At 34.3% G+C, this 18,625-nt stretch overlaps 1 protein-coding gene across 1 annotated transcript in view; it reads right to left on the reverse strand.

The window, feature by feature from the left end:
- tnmd (tenomodulin) overlaps positions 1-12,076 on the reverse strand; it is a 119,103-nt gene extending 107,027 nt beyond the window's left edge. Inside the window, exons 1-2 of the mRNA XM_049484150.1 lie at positions 11,970-12,076; positions 1,013-1,147 (exon numbers count right to left, since the gene is read on the reverse strand). Coding sequence (XP_049340107.1) covers positions 1,013-1,147; positions 11,970-12,017 — 183 coding nt within the window. The 5' untranslated portion in view covers positions 12,018-12,076. The remainder of the gene's footprint in view (positions 1-1,012; positions 1,148-11,969) is intronic.
- Positions 12,077-18,625: the final 6,549 nt, after the last annotated feature.

Raw genomic sequence — 18,625 nt, forward strand, 5'->3', positions numbered from 1 at the left:
AGTTCCCTCAAATTTTAGGAGAAAACATTGACAAAGAACATCTCAGCAAGAGCTACACTACCCAAAAGAAGCATCTAAGAGCTTTTTTAATTCACATTTATATCACTTAAATATCGGCGTGAGATATAACTGTATGCCACGTTGCTTTATTTGGCATGTCTGCATTATTACTTTGCCCTTATATTGACCTCTATAATAAAAGATAAAGGTCAATAACTCACAATAATGTCACAATGTTTAACCACTACTGAGAATCTATACACCAAATTAGATATGTATATTTGTTTCTCTGTGCTATTTTAGTGGGTATATATTAATTTTACCTAGCACATTTTTAGTCATTTTAAACTTTTAGTTTCTAATCACTATCAGAAAGCCTGGGCTTGATTTAAATGTGTTTTTTAATAGTTTATCTTTTTCTTATTTAATTTTTTAAGGTATTTTATTTATTTAATTTTTTATTACTTTTAATGTTTTATTCTAATGTTTTACATGTTATATTTTCTTATTTTCTTAGTTATATTATTCATTTTATCATTTCTTATCCTTCTTAACATTATAATTTACTTTTATTTTTATCTTTTTATTTATTTTATTTTTTACAAATTATTTACTTTTTATGTGTCAATTAGTTTTTTTATGGTATTTTAGAATTTTATATCAAATGTTGATTTAAAATTTGTTCTTCTTTTATTTATTATTTTATATTTTTACTTTACTTCTTACTATTTTTAATTTATTAATAAATGTTTTCAATCCCTTTGATGTTGTAAATGCTCGCAACATTGTAAATAAGGGTTAATTAAGGGTTAATTAAAGGTAAATTAATGTTTTTCACGAGTGAGAATAAAGGTTGATTGATTGATTATATAGAACAGATTGCAACAGCCTAAAAAAAATATAGTAATTATATTTCTTTCTAAATGAATATTAAAAACTAAATTAAAACTATTGTCATTTAATCTTTAAGCAAACAAACAAATAAACCAAACTCACTGTTGGATCATCTTACCTTCGCAGGGCTGGAGTTGCAGAAGTATCTCAGGCTAAAGATACAAACAGCCAGCATCAGGAAAACCAACCCCAGAATCAGGGCTCCACGCTGGTAACTCCGATATCTGGCGTTTTTCTCCTTCCCCAGCTCGACCTGCCGAATACAGTCAGAAATATGATCAAATAAAGCAGAAGAATCTCACCCTGACTCCTGACTCTTCCACAGCGAGGAAAATGTAGATACAGCGTTAAAGAGAATAAGAGAACAATCAAGTGGTACAATAATGTATTGAGTCATGAAAGAGAATAAATGAACAATAATAGTACAATAGCATTTTCAGGCATGAAAGAGAATGCAGGAACAAAAAAATAGGCTACAATAATATTTTGAAGCTATGCACGGCGGATGTAGGGTGCGGCGCGATGAGGCACAGTAGAGAGTGAAATGATAATCACATGGGCAATTTGAATTCTTGCGAAATGGCACAAAAGGTCACATTTATTAAAATGGTCCCAAATTAAAAGTTCGCCTGTTGGACTTAATTCCCCGAGCTTAAGGACACAAATTAATAAAGGCGAGGTTTTGTTCCGGGGAGAGAGTAAAAAGCTCGGTATTCTCGCCGGCGTGCTCTCGGCTCTCCGAGGACGCGGCCAATCAGAATTTTTACGAAACGTGGAGTCGAACAATCTTCAATTAGGGATGTCTCTCGCTGAAAGAGCGGCTTATAACATTCTCCGTGAATCTGTTAAAGAAAAGGAAGGAGAGAAACGACTGCTGCTGCTCTACTTTATCTCACTGCTGACGGAGAAAAGCTCTCCAGGAGGTCCTTCCACCCTCCAACGTAGAGCCTCCATGTATTATTCTTAACAGCAAAGCAGCGCATTATAAACCGGCGAGCCGCGAACGGCCGTTAATTATAACGAGTGGGAGTCTCGGGCTGGGAGGCTTGTAGACGTGGAGTTTCATTATATCATCTTAACATTAAGAGAAAAAGTAGATTTCTCTACAGCGGTTTGGTAACAGAAAAGGAATTAAGGTGTTGGATGAAGTGTTCAATGCTTCAGGCCTTCAGACCTTCCAGAACTTTCCATTCTGTCCAGCTAACAGGGGAAAAAAATCACACCACTTTCTTTGAGAACTGTATTTTTCGCGCTATAAGGTTATAATGCGCATTATATATGAGACACTAGTAAGGAACTGGGGTTTCAATATGTTTTCCTTCTAATTTCGCAGGTCTCGCAGTCTGCTGGGTGCTGATGGGGGGTTACTAAGATAAGTAAAGCTAAGCTTAGTAAACAAAACTGTAATTTTTAATAAAAAAAACATTCCTTTAAAGTCAAGCGAGTGCTGATGGATGTTAATCTACACACAGTTTTATCTCCTAAAAACTGTTAATTTGGATGAGTAAAGAAAGCGCGGTAACACTTCCTATGAAGCCTGTATTCATAATGCATTATGAGTGTATTTATAATGCGTTATATGACATACATAATGCCTTATAATGACTGTAATAAGCTTGTATAATAACTCATAAGCGCTTACAATGACATTCATAAAACATTATAAGCTACAAGTATAAGGATTTATAAAGCCAGGGTTTATAATGCCTTATAATGTCTGTTCATAAGAACGTTGAACATACTAATGTTGTAATGCACTATAACACATATATGGTATATTCTAGTATTACAAGTTATAATGCATTATAATGTGCATCTTTAATTTTTAAATTAAAGTACATAACACATTATAAAGCATTATATACAGTCATTACAGGCTTTAAGTGAAGTGAGTTTTTTATATGCCTTTTACATGTAAATTTTACTATGCCTTAATGTAATGCCTCATAGAGCATTATAAGTGCTCTTTACTGGCTTTAAGTGAAGTCTGTTTTGGTAATGCTGTTATACTAAAGGAATATTCGCTTGAATACAAAATAAAACCCTTACAAAGCATTATAAGTGCTCTTTACTGGCTTTAAGTGAAGTGAGAAACGCACATAGATTCACAGAATGGATTCACAAACAAGACATACAACTCATTCAAAAACAAACGATTCAAAAACATAATTTATTGTAGTTAAGCAATTGCAACGTATTTTGTAAAAGATTAAGCAAGGATTTCCTCATATATTTATCAAGATCAAATCACACTGTACATAGTTGTACACAGAAAAATTGTGTTTCTATTTCTCTCAATACATTTCAGTACGGTCAATGTGTGAGAATGCAAGTATCAGTACAGTTAAATTGCGGGAGAACTGTTCACAGCTTTTTCGAGAACTTTCTGATGTCATGCAGAAGTCGTCCAAGGATCCCGTTCCTGTGCTTTCTACCAAGCCAGTGCTCCCATTCAATAACCTTCAGATGTTCTTTGAGAAGTGTTGTAGCATTATGAGAAAATGATGAGAAATTAAACTAAATTAAAAAGCACTTCAGCGTCTATTTCTCTGTGCCCATTCAGCGAGCTGCATGCATTTACCGCAATACCGCGTGTATATGCGCACTCGGAATAAGAGCAGATGGCTGGACCGCGAATCTCTAAAGCACGGATGTGTAACGTCTATATCAGCACTGAGCTGAACTAAACCCTCCATTACCCTTTCTTATTAGCTAATGACCTCAAATTGTCTACAAAGGCTCCTACAAAATACGCCATCAGTAGCAAAGGACTGCTGAAAATGAAAGAGGAACTATAGCTTCAAGATGTAGCAGCAGTATAACTGAACCTATTGCAGCTCTTTAACCAATCCTGCTTTAGAGCGAGGAAAGTACCGCCTACCTAATTAACATACACATGTAGAAATAAATAAATAAATAAATGTGGAAATAAATAAATAAATAAATAAATAAATGTGGAAATAAATAAATGCGTAAATAATAAAAGTATAAATAAATAAAAGCACAAATAATTGAATAAATAAATAAATACACCAATAAATAATTGAATAAACACATTTATATATAAGTAAATGATTTATTTATATATGTATTTCATTATTTATGCATGTATTTATTTATTTATTTAATTCTTTATTTATTTATTCATTTATATGTGCATTTATTTATTTATACTTATGTCATTTTTGGTCCTCCATAGGGAAATGTGCAGTGTGTGCCTCTTTAAAATTATAAAGCTGCCCATCTCTTTTAACTCACTGGAAAATAATGATGCATATTTCGCGCTACGAGTCTATTGAATAAACGAATCCTTGAAGCAGAAAATATTCCTTGATCATTTGTTCTATTCAAGGAACTCGAATTACTCGAGGAATCATTTAAAAATAACTTAGCCAAAATAACAAGTGAACGTAACCTTAGGCCCCTTTCTCCTACTTTTCCTGCGTACTGGTACAAACACGTATTCACACAGCAGGTAAAAGCGACCTAAACACGATTCTCTGACCAAATCAGATATTGAGTGTAATCTGTTCACACAGTCTTTTTAATGTGACTCATACTGTATGTGACATCTGTCTGAGCAATGCACAATTTGTAAGTGACATGCATGTGCATCAAAGCACTGCTTTACATTAAGTTTAATCCTCGTCAGAATCTCAAGAGCTATGAATGATTTGTGTATCACCACAAAAAAAAACAAAAAAAAAAAGAACACGTTATTCGTCCAAGTCGATTTTTTTTCTTTGCTGCTACTGCTGCGATCTTTGGTCAATTTATTAGGACCAGCTGAGACTCAAGTCTTCTATTATTATTGGAATGGATAGATCAGTTCAAATATTTCAGAGCTCTGATACCTTGCTATCCCTCCATTAAAATTGGCGCTATTGGCAAGTTTCCTGTTTATTTGTGGTCATTTTCTATTACTCTTGTGGTCCTTTTTTCTCTGTGACGTAAAAGTCACACGAATTCCGATCTGGGCATTCAGACAGAGTCGCATTGATACAAATTGGATATGTATCATATTTCAATGCCACATATTGAAATGGCCCAAATCAGAATTTTATATATCAGATTCATTATGTTTTTTGCTGTTGACACAGCCACACAAATGACACGCCTGTGTCACATATGATGTAACAGATCAGATTTGCATGCTGTTTGAACACAGTCTAATTGCCAAAAATAGCTGTTTACAAGATTAATCACAGTTTATGGCCTAATTTAAGAACATATACTACACGTTTCATTGAACACATTGCATTTAGTTTTGGCTTTATCTGATAATTACTTACCTGGTTTCTAATATTTTACAGTACAATCGTGGCAGAGTAGGTCATGCCTGGAGACGAAGCAAGAAATGGGTGCTTGGAATTCTGGAGGTTGGCGCAACATCCAGGAAGCCCATTTTGAAAGTTGTTTCTGGCAGGTTTAGGGAGCACCTACTTCCTGTTGTAATGCAACATGTGAGAGGGGGCACTAGTGTTGTCACTGATGAGTGGCGGGCTTACAGATCTCTTGCAGCTCATGGTTATGTTCATCACACTGTTTGCCACAAAAGACATTTTGTAAACCCAGCTACAGGAGCCCACACCCAACATTTAGAAAGGGCTTGGCAAAAGTACAAAGTTGAGGTTTGGCGTCACCGTGGTAATCGAACCACAAAACTTCTCAAAGAACATCTGAAGGTTATTGAATGGGAGCACTGGCTTGGTAGAAAGCACAGGTACGGGATCCTTGGACGACTTCTGCATGACATCAGAAAGTTCTCGAAAAACCTGTGAACAGTTCTCCCGCAATTTAACTGTACTGATACTTGCATTCTCACACATTGACTGTACTGAAATGTATTGAGAGAAATAGAAACACAATTGTTCTGTGTACAATATGTGCAATTGCTTAACTACAATAAATTATGTTTTTGAATCGTTTGTTTTTGAATGAGTTGTATGTCTTGTTTGTGAATCCATTCTGTGAATCTATGTGCGTTTCTCACTTCACTTAAAGCCAGTAAAGAGCACTTATAATGCTTTGTAAGGGTTTTATTTTGTATTCAAGCGAATATTCCTTTAGTATAACAGCATTACCAAAACAGACTTCACTTAAAGCCAGTAAAGAGTACTTATAATGCTCTATGAGGCATTACATTAAGGCATAGTAAAATTTACATGTAAAAGGCATATAAAAAACTCACTTCACTTAAAGCCTGTAATGACTGTATATAATGCTTTATAATGTGTTATGTACTTTAATTTAAAAATTAAAGATGCACATTATAATGCATTATAACTTGTGATACTAGAATATACCATATATGTGTTATAGTGCATTACAACATTAGTATGTTCAACGTTCTTATGAACAGACATTATAAGGCATTATAAACCCTGGCTTTATAAATCCTTATACTTGTAGCTTATAATGTGTTATGAATGTCATTGTAAGCACTTATGAGTTATTATACAAGCTTATTACAGTCATTATAAGGCATTATGTATGTCATATAACGCATTATAAATACACTCATAATGCATTATGAATACAGGCTTCATAGGAAGTGTTACCGAAAGCGCTTCTGTTTATTAACAGTAAGCTTACATTTTCAGATTTTCACTATGGCTAAGTGCAGCAGCATTAGCATTAGCATTATCTGCTTTACCAGTCTGGTAAGCCAGGGTGATATTACCTAGTGGTCATTCCCATGTAGCTGTGTTTTAACATGTTAAACACAAAGGCTACAGTCAGATATACTCACCACTGAATGGCGAAAGAAGAACTAGCGCTTAGCACGGTTAGCAGCTAATGCTCATGCTACTCCAGCAGTGCTAGCTTGGGTTAGTAGCAGGCTACAGGCCAAAAATACTCACTTCTAAACGGTAAAAGAGTTAGAGCTTAGTGCAGCTAGTGGCTAAAGCTAATGCTGCTTCAGACTTAGTGCTGGAGAAACTTCACTGAAACTCCTATACAACAGGATTATAAGGCACACTGATGATTTTTTGGGGAAAATTAAAGGATTTTAAGTGTGCCTTATAGTGTGAAAATGATGGTAATGTTATCTAAAGTTCTCCCAATGTTTCTACAAAAGTTTTATGACCTCTTTCAAAGTTCTCTCAAATTTTAGGAGACAAATTGTCAAATAACCTTTATTAAATTGTTCTAGAAATGCAATACAAAATATAACTTACTCTTGTAACTTGCTCTTACAGCCTATAACACTGTTATATAACACATACAGTATATATAGTATATAAAGTTGGTTTGGCCTCAACTAGGGTTCAACTACAATTTGAAAAAAATGCCAAAACAGAGTATTTAGTTAGAGCAACTTTTAAACACATAAACACACTTTAGTAGAATTTATGGTAACACTTTCTATAAATATCATCTTTATTAGACGCCATAACCACATTCATAACATATTATAATGCATTTATAAGGCATTATAAACATGGCTATAAATGTTTATAAAAATGCATAACCTATGTAGCCATGTTTGTTAAGCATTATAACTTGTGATCATAATACATTATAAGCTCTGCTTATAACATACATGTTAAAATAGTATATCTCTATCATTAATAATCTAGTCCTACAATGAAAGTCTGGCACTTTACTTAGAGGCACAAAGACCTGTTATAATACATTATGATTGACTATAACTAATATTATATTTGAGACAAGAATACTTTATGAGTGGTTAAAACATATTTATATGATTATTGAGGGTGTGTTTATAAGTTTTTAAAGCTTTTTTAGGGACTGAGTTTCTTGGTATTGATGTATAACATGTTATAAACACAGCTATTAATGCATTATAATCACAGTTCATGATGCATAATAAACATGCCTATAATGAATTATACATTTTTATAAATATGTATAGTCACGTTTATAATGCCTTATGAATGCATTATAATGTGTTATGAGTATGTTTATAGAGTCTTATAGAGATGACATTCAAAGAAAGTGTTACCGAATGTATTTAGTGTAACTTAATGTAAAATACTTTTCCATTATGCATTGTGCAAATATTTGTTAATACAGTCTTAAGAGTTCTTTACTTTTTTATTATTTATACTGTATATACTGTACTGTTTATTTTAGCCACAGTATACTCAGTGCTGTGCTATCCCATTGCTGCTGTAATACTGTAAAATTCCCCACTGTGGGACAAAAAAAGATTATCTTATCTTATCTTATCTTTTTCTTACAATAAACTGAATAAAGTTGAGTTAGTTGAGTTTATTATTTTGCCACAGTTTACAGTAATATTCAATATATTTTTGTTCAGGTGACTTGAAATTCACTTTAGGGAGATCAAAAGAATTAAGTTTAGTTTTTTAAGGTTCAGATTGATCCCCAGTTATTACTGTCTGCCCACACTGTAAAAAGTGTAGCCCTGCTCAAATTAAAAAAATTGATGTCCATTTGTTGCATCTAAACTATTTGACTTCACTCAATCTAAATAAAGTCAATTGTTACAACCTGATTATTTTATTTTGACATAAACCATATTACTTCACTCGACCCAATATTAATTATTCACCTTGATCCAAGTTAAATTCTTTACATTTCAGTTTCGGAACCAAACTAATACATTTAAATTGAACCGAACTTAAAAAAAAAACATGGCAGCATATTCCAGTTCCAGAAGTTACTGTGGCGTGGAAGAGGACGGATTACCAGCGAGATTCGTTTCAGTGCTCTCTTGCTCTTTTTATTTTGCTCTGAGGAGGACACTAAGAGCTGGATTTACATGGGATTCCACTTTTGAAAGTGAAACTAACTACAGCTCCAACGCAGCTAACCCCACTCCCACACACAGAAAACACACAAAGGGTGAGGCACTTACACAAAACAACCACATAACTGATAACTACATGAATAATACTAGAACAGTGATAATAAAACATGACATGAAACTCTGGGATAAACAGTAACATAAACACGCAGAAAAACACCCACTTCCCCCAACAGGGTGAGCTCCCATAATTCCTTCCGCCCCCCCTCCAGTCCCGACGCCACAATACCATAAGCATGCGTTGCTATCTCGCGAGCGCGTTCAGGCACTTTCTCCCTCTCTCATTCTCTCTCTCGCGAGCGCGTTCAGGCACTTTCTCCCTCTCTCCCTCAGTGCTCTGAAGCACTTCTCTACAACTTCTCCCGTGCTCCACAGTGCGCATGCGCAATTCATGTTTGATTCAAATTAAAAATATTACATCCTTATCTCTTTTCTTCGAGTATGATTTCAGTGGAACCAAAACATTTGGTTTATTTCCTTCAGAATTGTAATTAATTTAGTCTGAATCAAAATTGACACATCAAAATTCAAAAAGGTTGAGTTTCACAATAAAGTCAATAATTGTACTATGTGTTCAATCATATTTATTAGCTTGAATGAACAGCTCCATGCTTCACTTTTTACAGTGCATGTGAGATCTGTATGGGCGGCCTAATTGGGAATCATCCATGTGATCCAACACTGGCCCCCTTGTTGTTTACTTGGTGCCGTTTTTACAGCCCGAGCCGTGCACTGCACTCTGGGATTTCCCTCTTAATGAAGGTCCTGCTGGAGACATTAAGAAGAGGCTCTATTAGAGGAGCGGAGCTGCTGCTGGATCCAGTCTGGAAACAGAAGGCTAAATAATCAGAGGGGCCCGAAATTCCAGTGAAGAAGAAGAAGAAGAAGAAATTCCTCGACGCTCGGAGCAAAAATGCAGCTGGAGCTCCGATCCAGACCTACATAACCAGCAGTGGAAACTAAACCATCCAGCCCCGATATAAACCCAGAGAGGAGCAGAGCGTACGGAGCCAGACTCTATTACTACAGGTTCATATTCAGAATCAACAAAACAACCAGAGAGAGAGAGAGAGAGAGAGAGAGAGAGGGAGAGAGAGAGAGAGAGGGTGATAGAGGAAGAGAAAAATGTTTTGAAAAGGTTGGAGGAAGGTAAGTCTGTAATGTTACAGAAATAACGTTCTAGAAACGTTCTGAAAATAATTGACAGAATAACGTTTTTGCATCACAACATTATGAGAATGTTTCTCACAGAGTTTTTTCCAACTAGATAAAAAAAATAATATGTACATTATTATTACAGAAACATTTCCATAACTAAACAATAAAACACTGATAAAATCATACATTCAAAAAAGAGAGAGAAAGATAGAGAGAGAGGGAGAGAAAGAAAGAGAGAGTAAAAGAGAGAGAGAATAAAAGAGAGAGAGAGAGAGAGAGAGTAAAAGAAGGAGTCAGAGAGAGAAAAAGAGAGATAGAGTGACAGAGGAAGAGAAAATTAGTAAAAGAGGGAGCGAGAGTAAAATAGAGGAAGAGAGAGAGAAGCTTAAAGAGGGAGGGAGAGAGTGAGAGAGAGTAAAAGAGAGAAGGAGAGTGATAGAGGGATAGAGAGAGAGAGTAAAAGAGAGAGAGTGAATTAAAGGGAGGGAGAGAGAAAATAAAAGGGAGAGAGAGGGTTAAATAGAAAGAGAGATGGAGGGTGGGAGAGAAAGGGTAAAAGACAGAGTGAGAGGGAGAGAGGGAGAAATAGTAAAAGAGAGAGAAGAGCGAGGGAGAGTGATAGAGGGAGAGAGAGCGAGAGAGAGAGTAAAAGAAAGTAAGAGAGCGAGAGGTGAGAGATAAAGCGTAAAAGAGAGAACGAGAGGGAGAGAGGGAGAAATAGTAACAGAGAGGAAAGAGTGAGAGGGGGAGGGAGAAAGAGTAAGAGAGAGAGAGAGCATGGTAGAAGTAGAGAGAGAGTAAAAGAGAGAGAGAGGGAAAATGATAGATGGAGAGAGAGAGTAAAAGAGAGTGAGAGATAGAGAAAGAGTAAGAAAGAAAATCAAAGAGAGAGTGAAAGAGTGAGAGCAACAGAATAGGATGATAGAGAGACAGTAAAAGAGAGAGAGAGAGAGAGAGAGAGAGAGAGAGCATGCATGATTTATCTGTTGTACATATTCAGTTTATATTTATGAATTATAGAATTATATATGTTTATATAGGGAGAAATTTCTCATAAACTGTGAAGACCTGAAAAATGTACCAAAAGAAAACAGAAAGTCTCTCTATAGCTGAAGATTCTGATAAATGAGTTTTTAACAGCATAAAAAATGAGAAATTCCAGACGTCTGCATTTCTCATCATCTGAAGCTCTCAGCTCCTTATAAAATACATCTGAGACTTTTATTATTTATTACCTAACATTTATTTATTTATTTATTTTTAATCTAAACTATTTATAATATTTATACTAGTAAACAACAAGAACAACAACAGTAAAATTGGATAAAAAAAAAAAATATATATATATATATGGTAACATTTTATAATAAGAGTCAGAAATAACACAATTTACGACAATAATAAACATTAAATAGTTAACTAATGTCTTATTATTAATTATTAATTTATACTAATTATTGAATTACAACATCAGTTGTGATTAATTATGTCTTAACTAGTGTCAAGTACTGTTAATAAATAAATATTCCATCATATTGTAAAGTGTTAACAAATATATGTTAACAAATCTGTAAAAATAAATATATGATCATATAATAATAATGATAATAGCCCCATAAAGAAGACATAATTAAGAAATTATTTATTAGTGATTTTGATTCAGCCAATGGAAAGTTCAGTAAAAACTCACAAACTTGGATCTTTTCTGTTGTATTTCATATATTTCTGGTGATTTTAAGTCATTAAAAGTTGTTTTAATAGTCAGTTTAACATTGCATTTAATAATTTAGCATTTAGGAAAGTGATAAACTGTATACAGTACAGTATACAGTAACTGACATCAACATCCAATGAGCTGCAAGTGCGTTACTTTAGTTGGTTTATATGAAAAAAAACAACGAAAAAATACAAAAACATATTCTAAAATTTATTATATTTTCTTTGTATTTTTACAAAGAATATCCATGCAACTTTTTTTTTCGTTTTTTCATTGCATACTGTAACTTTATTATAACTTTATTAACTTCAGCATTGCAATGACTAGAAAAGTAGAGACATCTGTTTAAATTTGAATAAAATGATAATATTATATATGTATATATTTAGTTATATGACTCACGTCTTTGCAGAGAGGCTGCAGGCTGCTGCACTGGTGGTTATTCTCCATGGTTCCAGGTTGAGTGGTGATCTGGACACTGAGGGAAGTTTAGGGGAGTTAGAGGAGAGAAAGGGAGGGCTGGATCTACAGAGGAATAGAATTACTTCCACTCGCTGATTCTCCTGGATACTCAGAGCATGATGGAGGCGGTTAGGAGGGAAATCTGATCTGAATGGAGACGTTCTGGATATAATGCACCTATACTGACCATATATCTGCTACATTCAGCTACTGTTCATTTAATACTTTACTAAATTATTGATTTAATACTTTACTTTAATTATTTACTACTTTATTACTTTACTACTTTAATACTTAACTACTTTAATATTTACTACTTTAATACCTTACTACTTTAATGCTTTACTACTGTAATACTTTACTAAATTACTACTTTACTACTTTACTACTGTACTAAATTACTACTTTAATACTTTACTAGTTTAATACTTTTCTACTCTATTACTTTACTACTTTAATACTTAACTACTTTAATATTTACTACTTTACTACTTTAATACTTTACTACTTTACTAAATTACTACTTTAATACTTTACTAGTTTAATACTTTTCTACTCTATTACTTTACTACTTTAATACTTTACTACTTTTATATTTACTACTTTAATACTTTACTAGTTTAATACTTTTCTACTCTATTACTTTACTACTTTAATACTTTACTACTGTAATATTTTAATATTTACTACTTTAATGCTTTTCTACTCTATTTACTTTACTACTTTACTACTTTAATATTTACTACTTTAATGCCTTACTACTTTAATACTTTTCTACTCTTTTACTTTACTAGTTTAATACTTTACTACTTTAATATTTACTACTTTACTATTTTAATGCTTTACTATTTTACTACTTTACTACTACTGCTCTTTTTACACATCTGGTAGAGTTACAGTTTTATGAGAGAGAGAAAAAAAGAGGAAAACAGTCCTGTAACCTATTTTGGAATAGAGAGAGAGAGAGTAAGAAAGAAAGAGGGAGAGAGAAAGGGTTAGAGAGAGAGAATAGAGAGAGAGAAAGAGAGAGAAAAGGTTAGAGAGGAAGAGAGAGAGAGAGTAAGATACAGAAATAAAGTTAGAGAGAGAGAGAGAGAGAGAGAAGGGTTTGAGAGAGAGAGAATAGAGAGAGAGATAGAGAGGGAAAAAGAGAAATTTAGAGAGGGAAAGAGAGAGATAGAGGGAGAGAAAGTAAGAGAGAGAGAGGGCTAGAGAGGGTGAGAGAGTAAAAAAAAGAGAGAGAGTTAGAGAGAGGGAGAGAGAGAAAGAGGGACAGAGTCCAGTGAACTATTCTGAATTAGAGAGCAAAAGAGAAAGAGAGGAAAAGAGAGAGAGGGAGAGAGTAAAAAAGAGAAAGAGAGAGAGAGAGAGAGAGTTAGAAAGGAAGAGAGTAATCTGTAACATGCAGCTATTGTTAATTTAATATTTCACTATTGTATTGAGAGGCTCTTTTTTTCTGCACACATCTGGTAGAGCTACAGTTTTATGAGCGAAGAAGAAAAGAGAGAAACAGTCCTGTAATTTATTCTGGATTTAACCCTTTAAAGTTTTGCTCATTTGTTTTACTGGAGCACATTTTAAGTCGCTGTATTATTTATTCTATTAAAGAATGTGTTGCAGTTCAGTATTTACTTCTTTATAATGCAGTTTTTATACTTTTTTAGTTTTTAAACATAAATCGTTAACACTTTCTATGAATGTCATCTCTATTAGACTCTATAAACATACTCATAACCCCTTATAATGCATTTATAAAAAGTGTTAAATTTGAAGCAGCATTGCCGAGTAGCATCACAGCGCTAACGGTCGAAGGAAAACATAGCGACTGGGTTTAGATACAACAGCTCACAGACGCAGCCTTGTGCTGATCCACATCACCCTAGGAGTGCCATCTACTGTATCCACCCAGAGAGAGTAAGGACAATTGTGCTCTCTCGGGGCTCTGGCAGCTGATGGCAAGCTGAATGACCGGCATTTGAACCAGCAAACTACCGATTATTTTTGACACTGAAGTGCATGTAATGCAGCACTGCATATATATACAATTCGGGACAAAAATAAGAGACCACTTTAAAATGATCTGGAAAATCTCTGGAATATAATCAAGACAAAGATGGATGGATGACCAATGAACTGCTTGAGTTTTTACACCAGGAGTAAAGCAGCATAAAGTTATCCAAAAGCAGTGTGTAAGACTGGTGGAGGAGAACATGATGCCAAGATGCATGAAAAAAAAACTGTGATTAAAAACCAGGTTTATTCCACCAAATATTGATTATTTCTGAACTTTTAAAACGTACTGCAGATAAATGCTCTAAATTACAATATATTTTTTTATTGGAATTTGGGAGAAATGTTGTCTGTAGTTTATAGAATAAAACAACAATGTTCATTTTACTCAAACATAAACCTATAAATAGCAAAATCAGAGAAACTGATTCAGAAACTGAAGTGCTCTTATATATAATATATATATTTTTCTTGGTAAGGACATTAAATAGTTAAATATATAATTTAGACTTCCTGAATTCAGTGGCTTGCTTGATGTTTTTAAAAACTGCTGAAATCTGATCGTTTGTGAAGAGCTGCTCACTGATCTGTTACGATTGGCCGCTTCACTGAGACTCATAGAGGTTTTCAGTATCTAAAGTTTGGCAAAAAGTCTGTTCCCAGAACTGCTGTCTGTTTTCCAAAATACTCACAGCTACTCTCAGTAATAGATTTTCCATCCTCACCCATTTCTCCTCCTCCTTCTTCTTCTTCTTCTCCTTCATAACAGAAACACCGGTTCTCCTCAGAGCTTCTGGATCTTCTAGCTAAAGCCCCTAAGACTTCAGAGTTACTGTATACACTCACTATTTAATCCACAATCCATTATTACAACATGTGTTTAAATTGTAGTACATTTCAATTTACACTCTTACATTAATTATTTATTATGAAAAATAACCAAATTCTCCTCAGGAGGCTGAATTTGATAATAAAATATGATTATTCTTCTAAAAAGCGTATTAATATCCTGCTGTTGTTGAGACATAATCATATACTGGACTCTACTATGCTTGATACTATAATAAATAATAATAAACAACTATAAAAACAGATTGTTTGCTCGTTTAAACAAAGCACTAAGCACTACTCACTATATAAAGTGGTTTGTTGAGGCATATAAAAAATAAAACCTGGCAACATAAGCTGTAACATTCAGTGCTTCAGTGTTTCAGTGTTTAAAATGTTAAAACTTTAAAATGTCTGTATTGTAGATTAATATTAAAGTCAAAAAGTAAAAAAAAACCCATATGGATTTATTTATTTAGCAAAAAGAGTGTTAAACAAACCAGAATATTTTATATTTTACATTACATTTAGTTGACACTTTTATCCAAAGCAACTTACAGATAATGATGACATGGCCAGAAGAACTTCAATTAGAGGTGGGTGGATTGATCCAAATATCGATAATATTGATAACAACGCTGGTATTGGTATTGAGCAATACTCATTTATTTAAAAAAAATGACACTCTGTTTATTTAAGAAAAAATAGAATTGCACTTTTGTTTGTTTGTTTTTTCTAAGAACATTTCTATTTGAAAAAAGAAACAAAGAAAGAAAAAAATAGAAAAGATATCGATCTTTCCATCCACCCACCCATCCATTCATCCATCCACCCACCCATCCATCCAACCACCCACCCATCCATCCAACCACCCACCCATCCATCCATCCAACCACCCACCCATCCATCCATCCAACCACCCACCCATCCATCCATCCACCCATCCATCCATCCACCCATCCAACCACCCATCCATCCATCCATCCATCATACTGGCCCTGCATTTACTTGGTATCGGGCAGAGGTGGAAAAAGTACTAAAATAATTAATTAATTAAGTAAAAGTACCTTTACTTTGCTAAAATTCTACTCAAGTAAAAGTAAAAGTACCCATCTAAAAATCTACTCGAGTAAAAGTACTTTGAGTAAAAGTTACAGTTACTTTGATTTATTTGATGTAAAAAAGTACAAATCATAAATTAAATAATTATTCAATTAAATAATTTGGATCTTTCAGGCAGTATTTTTTCAGGCCACCCCATAAACATTTTCAAGAGCAAGTGGTATAGGTTTCTATGATCTATTTTATTTCTTTACTGTTATAAACTGTATTTTTATAGTTTTACAGTTCATTATTATTTTTTAACTTGCCGTTGCTATGCTTTAACTCTCTCTCTCGCTAACCGTAATAAACACTGCTGGGAAAAGTTCAGCTGCGCTGCCATGGAGAACAAAACTCAACTTTTATTTTTTACTCAGTAACGGGGAGTTTTCCAGTGTAGCGAAGTAAATTACTTTTGTCAAAATGAGCTTGAGTAAAAGTAAAATTACCTATTTTAAAAACTACTTAAAAAAATACAAATTACTCAAAAATTTTTCTCAATTACAGTAATGTGAGTAAATGTAATTAGTTACTTTCCACCTCTGGTCTCGGATCAATACCAAAATTCCCAGTATTGCACACCTCTAACTCCCACGAGTCTGCTTTCAGTTTAGAATTAAAATAATACAGACTGCCACTTTAAATACCCACACATATATCACTTTAATCAATTTACATGCCATTCCATAATTTTTGGATTGTCACTGTATGACTTTGTCTCATAGTTTCAGATGTTATATTTATTAATTTTCGAGGATGAGAAACGATGAGCCGGGTGATGCACCGATTGAATCTATGAAGAATCTTTTTTTCTCAGCTCTATCTGTGGGACGGGAGGCGGTTGGTAATGACTAAGAGTGGAGATATTTATAACGTACAGCCTCAATTATAAGGCACCTTGGCAGCAAAGGTGTCCTAAATCCCTTTTGAGTGAAAATGTAAAATTGAAACCTGAATTCACTGAGGGTCGTATTCTCACTTCAGCTTCGCCATAAATCGTAGCTTTACGCAAATCTGCGATTGACCTCAAAACGAGACAGAGGAGAGATTTCAGGCTCACGTGCAGATCTTTATTCCACAGTTACACTTTATACTTTTCTCATAACATGTCTCAATAAACACTTGCATTCAGAAAATACAGAACGGAAACCAAAACATTACTTTCATTTGGAAATCTTGAATACAGAAGAGTGTTTTTTTAGTGATCTGTTGGGTTAATAAGTCTGAAAGCCCTTTTTACTTGGATATGACTCATAAATAATGGTGGTATTTTGGTGAAATTGCAGTAATTTATGTAGATCTGCAGGGTAAAGTGTTGATTCAGCAGTGAAGCAAAGCAGGAAGAGCTTTTGAGCTGCTGTTAGAATAGAGAACATTTCAACATTAAAAAAAACTTAAGCAAAATCAGCACTTCAGAGCTCAGGAAACTCCTTCTTATACGCCATCAAAGTAATATTTTAACCAAATTAGTTTTAGTCTGTTCAGACATTTTAATCTATTTGAGGTGCTCTATGTCCTACATTGGTCTGAACAGAAGCTCATGCAAATTGGATATAAAACAATGTATGAATGCATTTCTATTCTGTTTTTATGAACAGATATTATAAAGCAGTTTGATGTGGTGTGATTTGGATAGTTTGGTTTGGATTGGTTGGGTTTGATTGAGAGGGTTTGGCTCGGTTTGGGTTAGGTTGGGTTTGATTGGTTTGGTTTGTATTTGGCTTGGGTTGGGTTTAATTGGGATATTTGGCTTGGGGTTGATTTGGATGGTTTGATTTGGATTGGTTGGGTTGGGTTTGATTGGGATGGTTTGGTTGGGTTTGATTGGGATGGTTTGGGTTGGGTTAGATTGGGATGGTTGGATTTTGTTTGATTTGGATTAGACTGCGTTGGGTTGGGCGTGGTTTGGATTGGTTGGGTTGGGTTGGGTTTAATCGGGATGGTTAGGTTGGGTTTAATTGGGATGTTTGGGTTGGGGTTGATTGGGAAGGTTAGGTTGGGTTTGATTGGTTTGGTTTGTGTTGGGTTAGTTTGTATTGGGTTTGCTTTGGGTTGGGTTTAATTGGGATGGTTTGGATTGGGGTTGATTTTGATGGCTTGGTTTGGATTGGTTGGGTTGGGTTTAATTGGGATGGTTGGGTTGGGTTTGATTTGGATGGTTTGATTTGAATGGTTTTTGTTCGGTTTGATTGGGATGGTTGGACTTGGTTTGGATTGGACTGGGTTGGGTTGGGTGTGGTTTGGATTGGTTGGGTTGGGTTTGGCTGGGTTTGGTTTGTGACACATCTATGACACATCTCTTTTCAAAGTTACATACTTGTAAACTGTAAACTGTGCATTATGTTGTTATCATACAAGCTTATGACAGTCATACAATATTTTTGTGTGCTATTTAATGCATTGTGAATGCACAAAAATAACATTTCTGTCACTTTCGGGCAGTGTTGAGTACTCCACAGCTACAGTACACAATTAAAACTCATTGACAATAATGAACAGTTTGAATTATATCTGAAATGACAATGGAAATTCCTTACAAATTAAACTACAAGTTGTTATGCCTGGAAAAAATCTGTACAGCTGTAAAGTATATCATATATTTTTAAACGCTTTTACAGTATAGAGATGTATTTAGTTGTAAGATTCTTCTGTAGGCG

The sequence above is a fragment of the Astyanax mexicanus genome, chromosome 10, assembly GCF_023375975.1.
Source record: "Astyanax mexicanus isolate ESR-SI-001 chromosome 10, AstMex3_surface, whole genome shotgun sequence".
In the NCBI taxonomy this organism is placed as follows: domain Eukaryota; kingdom Metazoa; phylum Chordata; class Actinopteri; order Characiformes; family Acestrorhamphidae; genus Astyanax; species Astyanax mexicanus.